This window comes from Gadus macrocephalus, chromosome 15 (assembly GCF_031168955.1).
Source record: "Gadus macrocephalus chromosome 15, ASM3116895v1".
Classification (NCBI taxonomy): Eukaryota; Metazoa; Chordata; class Actinopteri; order Gadiformes; family Gadidae; genus Gadus; species Gadus macrocephalus.
In genome coordinates, this window is record NC_082396.1 from 1723684 (window position 1) to 1734761 (window position 11078).

The following is an 11078-nucleotide window of genomic DNA, read 5'->3' on the forward strand; positions in this document are numbered from 1 at the left end:
ACATCGTTTGGTTGATGTGTCCCCAATCTTTTCACTTCCAATTTTTCCTCCAAAGACATTAAAGAAAACCGATTAGAAAGTAAATAATCCACTTCATTCATTTTCATGCTAACGCCCGCCATACTGCACTTGCGCTACTGTGCTGTGATTAGTCGAAGGACACTGTACTGTAGCTACTGTGCTAGGTCAGCCTTTGGGCTAAACTAATTTAGCCCAAATGGGAAGCATATGAAGGGGGCGTGTCAGGGCACCTGTCAATCAAACGTCAATGGAAGCTTACGCTACTGCGCTTGGGCTGAATACATTTAGCCCATTCACAGGAAAAAAACGAAGATATATATATCCTGGGTTTTTCTGTCACTTTTTGGTGCTGTTGCTCCTTTAGGTTCTACCAAAATTTAAAACAATATGTTCTAAGTTTTTAATAATATTTTTTTTATTTTCACTGTAAGAGGGCTTAGCCCTGTTAGCCCATTTATACCAGCCGTCCCTGACTGGGACCCATCGCGTGCCAGCCATGGAGCTATAAAGATCGCAGCATTCTTAGCGCGGGTACGTTTCTTTCTGGAGAAGTGAAGAGGGCGTCCTACTGAACGGAGGTGGGTATCCTACAGAAGAGGGCGTCGGAAGAGGGCGTCCTACTGAACGGAGGTGGGTATCCTTCCCCCCATACTTTGGGGGGAATTCACTTGAACTAAGTCATTTTATTTAACATAATGTAGGATACCCATCTCCGTTCAGTAGGACGCCCTCTTCACTTCTCCAGAAAGAAACGTATCCCGTGCTGAGTATGCTGCGATCTTTATAGCTCCATGGCTGGCACGGGGTGGGTCCCAGTGTAATTTGAGAAATGCATCCCTGCCGGCGATTTTCATTGGATTAGGAAATTATGGGCGGGACTATTTTGTCCCGCTCACGGACGCTCTGTCATCTACGGATACGAATACTTTTGCTACACATTTACCACCTAGGGGTGTTGCAAAACAACCTGCAAAAAACCCCACAGCTGAGACTTGCAGGAGCAGATTCGAGCAGTTGTAAAATGGTTTTGTGCTCGCTCATTAAAATGCTGAATTAACATAGCGTTCACAGATGTGCAACTTCTGATGCATTTGTTCAAATTTGGGTTTACGAATGCACACCTTTTGGGCATGTTCTCAGATTATGAAACACGGGTGTGCGAATGTGTTTTGCACCAACTGCGCTGCAATAATTGTAGCAAAAGGATTTGTGCACCTGTAACACAGATTAGCGTACTCGTAGACCCTATTTAGTGTTTACAATGGTATAAAAAATATTTATATTTTTTTACGACTACAAATGTACTGTTACACATTTGTGACTTTAGAGTACACATGCAAAATAAATATATACGACTTCAAATTTACTGTGACTTTAGTGTACGCATTCAAATTCTGCAGTTACAGGTGCTAAAGACTTTTGCTACAATAATACCTTCATAGGAAGCGGCACGGCAGCGAACCGGCTGTGTCGTGTTCCGTAGTGCAATCCCCACTGGAAGCGGCACGGACACGTTCCGACTATGGCTGCTCAAGACGTACATAATTATAATAATTATTCATACAATATTATTCACGAGTTATATTCAAACCCTACATAATATATATGCATCAATATTATAACCCATTAAATACGGTAGACCTATGCTTTCTAGATGTCATGGCAACGTCCACTCGCGACACTGGACTTGCGAGGCATCGACGCAGACTTTGATTTATTCTTTGCCACTGATTAGCTATTGATACTAGGGCTGTAACGATACGCGTATCAAACCGAAAATCGCGATACTCAAAGCCACGAACCTGTCTCGCGGTGTGAGAAGGCAGAAGCGCGATATGCCCTTTCTAACTCTTCGGTCAAATTGTCAGATTGAAATTTGCTAATAATTTGTCTAAATCATAGTCTGCTGACAGCGCCCCCTCCTATCGATGCCGTAAATATGTGACGAGATGCCCTCTCTGTGATCACAGCTCTCCGTGGCTACGGAGGATTGCATTTCTCCACAGCCGTCGAAGTCCTCATATGCGATATGAACGACATTTATCCAGAGTGGGCCAAGCGCGAAAAAAAATGTAATCCTGTCTCTATTGTTTTGTGTGATTTGACTGGCAGTTTGTCTGCTTATAGGTCGGAATGAAGCGGCCACCGATTATTGACAGGATGGGTACTTTATTCTACCGGACTCGTTCGCTTCTTCACTAGACACACGCGCTACCGCTCGCTCTCCTCGCTCGTCCACTCACTCGCTGACGTCACTCACACACGCATACGCACACTGCCATTCTCCCGCACACACATATGCTACCAGTGGTGTAGTCTTATTTTATTGTAGTGGGTATACTGTGATGATTCCCTCCCAGCCTCGTACAAACCCGTCCCACCGGTACGTGTACGTGTGTGGCACTTATGGGATGTCGCACCACACTCACCAACGCAGGGGTCTACAACCCTCTGACCTATAACGATTATCAACAATCATGGAAAGCTGAGTAGGTTTATCAGTTTTAATAACAGTATGAACAAATAGAAGGCAACAATGACAAGTTGTCCTTTGTATATCTATAGTAGCAATAGCACATGCTAAACAAGGACAAAATCTACGCAAAATAATTTAATGAACTGTTTACAACCATGGCTATGAGAAGGAGATGACAGGAGACTAATGTTTCACACTTTCAATTGCTCTAATTTGAGCTCTTACTGTTATCTAACATACCATACAGTAATTGAATTGTGTAAAAGTGTGAAATTACTGCACCTTAAAAATGACCATGAATTAGCTATACTCTCATTTGCATAGTGATTAACATTATGAATTTCAATTGTGTATACCAACTGTATGTTGGCTGACATTTACCTAACTTGTTTTCCCTCCACTCTAACCAAGGATGCCTGTTTTTAAATTCCCTAGCCTGACACCCAGTCCGAAAGGCTGGCCAGGGGTTCTCATCTAAAAGTAACAAGGAGATATAAAGTGGGATTAAAACATTGTCTTCTGTTGACTACTTGTTATGTGGTTTACACATTAATATGGGAGGACTGGACACACACACACACACGCACACACACGCGAGAAGGAGGGGCTCGGCCCGCCAACTAACGTGCAGAGATGCAGGGGCAGCTTCGCGCTTCGTAACAGAGACAGGGCAGAGCGCGAGCGCGCAGGGGGAATCTTATGAATGTGTGAATGTAGGAGATAACTTCCCCTGCTTAAAGTATTTTATTGCAGTTATACACAACCGATATTTGCGAAAAATAAACACAGAAGTGAAAGATCTGTCACAAGACGATTGATACGTATCCGTGCATATTTTTAAGTGGGTATACGCAAATCCTGGTGCGTTCCTGGTGGGTATACGGCGTATACCTGCGTATCACGTAGACTACACCACTGTATGCTACTCGTAACACCATGCCTCGTTATAGAGTGGCGAAGTCACGCCCCTTCCGGTAGGGCTCATGGGACCTATGAGATCGAAAAATATGAATGGGTGTCAATGGAGAGAAAATAAATATTTTCTGGTCCCAGTCTTTATATGCCCTGGATTACACATATGTTGTTTGTGGATTTAAATGATAATCTTTCATGCAAAGAAAACTAAAAATGTTCGTGAAGAAGTTTGATAATTTTAGGTTTTATGTGAGGCCGCTTTGTGAACTACCGCTCTTCGCTGCTCTCGACGCATATGATATACGTCGCCACACCCGCCCTAGGAACTCGGCACAGAGATGGCGATCTCTCTGCCCCACTTCACCGCTTTTTCCAAGGGGAGGATAAAAGCATCGAAAGAGGTGAAAACCATTATAAGTCGGGGCACGTGCAGAGTTTCAGTTATGCCGATGGGAAGATTGTCGGTCTTCTCCACGCCAGTCGCAGGGAGCGTGACGTCACATACGAGCCGTGTAGTCTTTCTCGTTGTGTTTTCTCTGCAGCCTTTATCTGAACAATTGCACAATAAACGGTCGAACTCTTTGCATGAAAAATTATCCTTTAAATCCACAAACAACATATGTGTAATCCAGGGCATATAAAGACCGGGACCAGAAAATAATTATTTTCTCTCCATTGACACCCATTCATATTTTTCGATCTCATAGGTCCCATGAGCCCTACCGGAAGGGGCGTGACTTCGCCACTCTATTGCGACGTTCATGTTTTTCCTCATCTATTGAAAGTTAGGCTATTAAACATGTTGCATTCTATACGGCCTGATTATGTCATTATTTAAGCTACATAGCCTAATAAGAAGCGCTAATAAGGATATTTGAATAAACCAACCAAACAGTTAAAGGGGCCCTATTATGCCTACCAGAAAAAAGCATCCTCCAACTGCAATCTTTGGTTATTTCTTTATTAATTTAGCTATACTTTAATAGTATTCTTTCGGTTCAAATCTGTTCAGTGTTCCAAATTATTTGTTATTAAATGTTACATTAAGATAATTGGTATTTAAGTGTTGTTTAAATAAAATGCTTTTTAAATTTAAAAGAATCGTGGGATGTATCGAACCGTGGGTCAAAAATCGTGATACAAACCGAATCGTGAATTTGTGTATCGTTACAGCCCTAATTGATACCATAGATAGACTGTATAATACAATACCCTGTGAATTGTATAGGGATCGATGTGAGCTCATGAATATTCATGAGCAAAGGCAAACTGATTGGCTGTAGTCGTGTTCTGAGACACGGCAGCGAACCGGCAACTTTCAGAAATTGAAGAGGCAAGTATCGTAAACGAAGTTTCGGTTTGGGGACGGTTCCGTGCCGTGCCGGTGAATATACAACGGTTACTGTTATGGCGAAACGAAAGTCATAGACACACTACATTTAAAAAGAAACCAAGAAAGTCAAAGTAGCCGTTTTATTAAAGACTACCAAAAAGTAGTCCCTCCTGGCTGCCGCTATGCATCTACGGTCGCTATGCAACACACTTTAGCGTCCCTCCGAGAGAAGGCTCCGATAGAGCGGTTCGCCGGCAATTTATCCTATGGAGCAGTTCACTCGCCGATTTTAGACTTCAGTGAACTGTGCTATTGCTTTTATACAACTGTTAAAATTATGGCAAAATGACTTCACACACACACACTAGTAAAAATACGGTTGTATTCTTTGACACTTTCCACTTCAAGGCGCGGAGTGATACTTTCACAAAATGATTGGGCGTCATAGCAGTTATGTATACGCTCATTATACAACAGTTAGGAACCAATCAGATCGCTGGATTCAGGCCCCCCGTTGTATAAGTAAGGGATAATGCCCGACGAGGTGTCCATTATCAGGAATTAATGGACGACGTGGAGGCGTGAACCATCCGACGCGAAGCGGAGGACGGTTGCCTCCGCGAAGTCCATTAATTCCTGATAATGGACACCTCGAAGGGCATTATCCCGCTTATACCACGGTCACTTGCCAACGGTGACCAAATTTAGACCATTAATTTATATTTTCATGCGTTTTACAATCTGAATATAAAGTTTTCTACAAAACATACATTTGTTTCCCTGGTTACGCCTGAGGGTCCGACTAATACCCGGAACCACCATTACACGCCCGTTGGGTTCTCATGCAACGGAAACGTTGTTCACTCCTCCAGTAATTAGGACGGACCATAGCTACGACTTTAGAACGGGAGGTAGCGGGAGGTATTATAGTCCGCTGAGCTTTGTTTTGTTTCCCGTTGCTATGGTTACTACTATTTTAGAGACGATACGCCAGCTAGCTCATTTATTGAGAACGGTAAACAGACAATTTGACGGAACTACTTGTCCAGGTGTCCGTATATCAGGAGTTAATGCACACCCTGCATCCAATCAGAATCGAGTATTCCCGCAGACCGTGGTATAAGCTGTAATAACTACTCATGACAACAAGATGGCAGCATCATTACACATATGAGGAGGCCGGAGGCGGGCTCTCAAAACCATAGCCAATCAGAGGACGTAGGACGTCATATAGGCCACGCCTACTCCATACAGAGCAGGACCCAGAAGAGGTCAGAGATACTAGATGCAGGTTAACATCGAATGCTCGATGTTATACAATTCCCCTCCTATTGTTTCATGTTTACCACACCGAAACCAGGCCAAATGAAGTGAGCTAAAAGCGATCCTGACTGGAGTACCTTTTCTGAATAACGCAACACGACGCGTTTCCTCGAGCTCTGCACATGGAGAACTTTATTCACAAATAATTGATATTAACCCTCCCACCCCCATACACATATTCCTTCACTAGTAATGTCCTTAATAACTGAATGGAGACATTGAAATGCATGATATTAATGATACTGAAGTCATAATATTAAGAGAGAAATAAATAAAAATCGAAACTCCGCCTTATTCTTTTGTTTAAATGTGACCTTTTTTGATTTGTTGCGGCTGTGGACCACGGCGCCGGGGCCCCCCGGGTCCGGGCGGTCTTCAGCGGCCCTCAGCATCAAAGACACCTCCAGCGGGAAGTCCGTCAGCCGCCCCTCAACCGTCTGAACCACAGAGAGTAGATAGACAGAGGGAGCTAGTCCTGAAACACTCAAACCCAGCTGGTCTCGGCTACAGAGCCAAGACCAGGAGAACGGCAGTCCTCCCAACAGGTTGATTGATTCAACATGAGCATGTGATCGCCATCATAAGCAGAGTCGTAACATTACTGTAGGTAATAACACGATTAAAGCTACTCACCTCCTGTGTCATTGTGACCTTGGCCATGGGGATGTCCTTTATAGCGACCTAAGCAACAAATACACAAGCTCACTGCTTTAGTGTTTAACAGAGGATGCCGTGAATCAGACCCGTGTGTGCTTCCACAGAGTGTGGCTTTGTGGCGTCACTCTTACAGGCAGACGGTCCTCTTTCCGGCAGCCAGCAAAGACACTCCCGAAGCCTGCTGCAGCTCCTCGTACAGAGCGTCAAAGTCGGCCGAGACCACACAGACCGTTATAGAGTCTATTAACCCGTCCATCCCTCCGTTCAGCCCTTCATATCTAACCCTCCATCTGTCTGACCTGTGCTGCAGGTCGTCAGGCGGGTCCTGCAGGAGGAGGAGATACGGGGGGAGCTGTGGTCGGAGCGCTCAACACCTCCAGACGAGCTGAGTCCTCTGTCAGCTCCGTCTGTGTCCCGGGATCCGGCCGGAGACCCCGGCCCCGCCCCCCCCCCCCCCCTACACGTGTGTGTTCACCAGCTCCCGGATGGGTCAAGAGCAGAGAAGAGAATAAAGGATACCTTAACTTAACTTAACTTAACTTCATTTCAATTGGAGGAATATGCTTCCAATGTTCTAAATGGGCCGTAGACTGGCAACAGATAATCCACAACTATATTAAAAACAATAATTGTAATTGTCGACACACCTGAACATCTTTGAAAACACACACACTCGCGCAAACACACACACACGCACGAAATTAAGGGTTTAGAAATAAACAATTTTATTATTTGTATCACACTTTTTTTTATCACAGAAACAGTATTTATACTGAACACTATTTGACTGGAATGTCTCTATTTCCCTGAAATGATCCATTACAATTATAATGTATGCCTACACACAATATTTGCCTTTTCTTTTTATTAAAATCCAAAATAAAAAAAATGTGTCAGAACATTGAATTGTTTGGTCGTTACATAATCAGAAATTAAAACCAATAGGATTGTTAAAAAAAATAATTATATATACATGTTAATCCTCTAAACATGTTCTACATAACTGCAACCAATTGTATATCTTTAAACATGTAAAATAAATAAAGGGAAAACAGTCACATAAATGGAGTGTAATATAACCCTTTATAAAGGGTTATATTACACAACTGCAGGGTTAATTCATACAAATATTCTCCGCGTTAAACGACAGCAGTATGACATTAATGCAGATCTCTCAGATCTCACATAGTAGAGATTCTAATTCAGGAAACAACATTAGTTGTTTTGGTCGTTTGATTATTTTATTATCAAACAAAGGTCCTAGTCTGATTGATTGACAGGTGAGATGATCAGGGGGGCAGAGTTTCTACCTTCTTTATGTAAATGTGGACGGAGGATTGGATAGAGAGGCTCAGTGAAGGTACAGCCAGTAGCAGAGTAGATATGAACCCTGGCTTCCACATCATAGAAGGAGACCAGACCCTCATCATAATCAACAAACACCCCCACCTTCTGGAGCTCAGCTCTCAGAGGGAGATCGACAACAGGGTCATCATAAAATAACAACAGACCATTGCAGTACAAAAGAGTCCAGTAACCCGTCTCAGGGGTCAACTCTGTCATATCTTTTCTCTCTATGGACTCTCTGGCCACTCCTAACCACCATCCAGTCTTGTCTTTAACCTGGACCTCAAAGTAAAATCTCCCTGAGGAGAAGCTCTGCCTCGTGAGAACAAATGTATACCTTGTACATTTCTTAGGGTTGTCTGGGAGTTTCTTCCTCACACCTCCATCATGTACTTGTTTCCCATCCTCAGACAGGATGAGCCAGGGATGAGCTGTATCAGGATCCAGAGTCACATCTACTTCATACTGCTGGACCCTCTTCAGTTCAGCATCACACTTCTTCATCTCCATGTTCAGTGTCTCCTCCAGCTGATCCAGGGATCTCCTCAAGGTCCCTACATATGACGGAGGACGGACCTCCACCGTGGTCCAGTCCCTGGTGGGTGGAGGATCCTTCAGGGATCTGAAGGTCTGGAGGAAGTGGAGGTGGTCTTCAGTTTGTGAGAGCCGCTTCACCTCTGAGCTTCTATTGGTCAGATCTTCTATTTCCTGCTCCAGCTCTTTGATGAGGTCCTCAGCTTGTTTCACTGTGGATTTCAGTTTCTCTTGAACCGTTTGGTTGAATTCATCCCGGCCCTTTTCAACACAGCCTATCAGAGCAGTGAAGACCTGCCCACCTTGGGCTATCTCTCTGTCTGCGTCTTTGTTGCTCAGTTCCACTGTGTTCTTGATCTCCTTAATCTTTTGTTTTCTCTCCTGGATCTTCTGCGGAACGTCTGTCACCGTCTTCCCCAGCTGGGCCGTCTTCACTTCATATTCCTCCTTTAGAGGTACAACAGGATGGGACTTGTGGTCTGTCACTGTGCACAACAGACACACACACACCTGTTCAGTCTGGCAGAAGAGCTCCAGAAGTCGGTCGTGTTTCTGACACATCCTGTCTTCCAGACGGTCCATAGGCTCGACCAGCCGATGTTTCTGCAGGCGAGCGACTCTCTGATGTGGCTCCAGGTGGGTTTGGCAGTAAGAGGTAAAACACATTAGGCAGGACTTCACAGCCTTCTGCTGGGTCCCAGTACAGACGTCACAGGGAACTTCTGCTGGTTCAACACAAGGCTGCTCTTTTACTCGTACGGTTGTTCTAAACTGAGCAGCCAGCTCTGATAAGAAGGTATTGACCCGTAAATCAGGTCTTGTATGGAAAATCTCGTTGCAAATAGGACATTTGTACTGGACTTGTTCATCCCAGAACTTTTTAATACAGGTTCTGCAGAAGTTGTGTCCACATGTGGTGGTAACTGGACTGATGAACACATCCAGACAGATGGAACATGAAAAGTTCTCTTCAGACCAGGAAGTGTTAGCACAGGCCATTCCTAGACACAGAGGACAAGGTTCATGTATTGAGCCATTATAGATCATTATTTCATATTAAGTTAACACTGGCAGTTAAAAAAGGCTTGACTCCAGACCTTAACCTCATAAAACCACCAAGTCATGTGACTCGGGGTCGGGCAGACGAACCAGGCCGACGAGTTCACCTTCAGTCAGAGCCAACAAACACTTACAGCAACGCGGAAGTTAAGTCCACTGAATTAAAAATAGTTTTACCTCGAAAATTCACAAAGTATAAGATGGAAGACTTACTGTATTGTTTATAACAGTATGGTGGCAATATACCCCCCCCCCCCCTTCCTGATATAAATATTCAATCACATGTCATATTAAAGTACTTCATAACTGTATGGAGAAATCTATATGCATGATATTAGTGATAATGAAGTCTTAATATCAAGAGAGAAATAAATAAAAATCCAAACTCAAGATGATAAACTCAAGGTTTTAACTACGCCTCAAAGTTGTGTGCTTTAACTTACCTAGTTGATACTGTCTGTCAGACTATTTGTTCCAAACTATTTCTGCTGAAAGAGAGAACTGCTTCCACGTCGGTTGGCTTTGGTCTCTATTAACCTTAAGTTTCGTTTCCTGAACAAGACGTCCTCTCCGTACCACCTGACTCCTCCCCTAACACCCGGCTCCTCCCCTAACACCAGGCTCCTCCCCTAACACCTGGCTCCGCCCCCACGGTTTACCGACGTTTCAAACGTTCACTTCACACCCTGAATGTGGGCGCATTCAGTAAAGGCAGGTTAAAATGCGTTGATATGTTCTCTCTTCTTTGCGACATTCAATATGTTCAACCTTAAAATGACCCGACACAGTGACTCCGGGTAAAAAATAAAGTTTGTGGTTTAGTGGTTCATTTCTTTATGATTTATTGCGGCTGTGGACCGACGACCCGCCCTCATATAGGGTTAGACAGTGTTTAAGGATATATGTGGTAATGGAACAGGGAGGGGTTAGACAGTGTTTAAGGATATATGTGGTAATGGATCAGGGAGCGGTTAGGGGGCGTCTTGCTCTATAGGATAAAACAGGTTAGGCTGCAGACATTGGGGATCAAACCCAGAACCTTTCAGCTTGGAGTTGAACTCGCTCACCACTACACACACAGGCATAGACACACACACACACACACACACACACACACACACACACACACACACACACACACACACACACACACACACACACACACACACACACACACACACACACACACACAATAACAACACTGCCAGTATCGACCTCTGCTCAGGAATCAAGTGAGTGAAGCGTTCCCAAAGTGTCTTGTGTTCAGGGGAAATCCCCATCTGATCAGAATCCATGGTTTACTGCATGAAGGGAGACCCAGACGACCTCTGATAGGACCTTCAGGTCTGTGTTGGACCGTCCCTGAAGATCTGTAAGCCAATCACCTGCTCACGTTGCCAAGGCGATGGCACT

The 11078-nt window shown here is 44.1% G+C and overlaps 1 protein-coding gene across 3 annotated transcripts in view; it reads right to left on the bottom strand.

The window, feature by feature from the left end:
* LOC132473799 (E3 ubiquitin-protein ligase TRIM39-like) overlaps window positions 1-10304 on the bottom strand; it is a 47879-nt gene extending 37575 nt beyond the window's left edge. The window contains exons 1-2 of one of the 3 annotated variants that reach the window (XR_009529478.1): window positions 10109-10304; window positions 6065-6505 (exon numbers count right to left, since the gene is read on the bottom strand). Coding sequence is in view for 1 of the 3 variants with exons in the window: in XM_060074074.1 (XP_059930057.1) it covers window positions 7986-9605 (1620 nt within the window). In the remaining 2 variants the exon portion in view is untranslated. Of the gene's footprint in view, window positions 1-6064; window positions 6506-7426; window positions 9608-10108 lie in introns of those variants that run through there. The other 2 variants (XM_060074074.1, XM_060074073.1) reach the window with 2 other exon arrangements.
* Window positions 10305-11078: the final 774 nt, after the last annotated feature.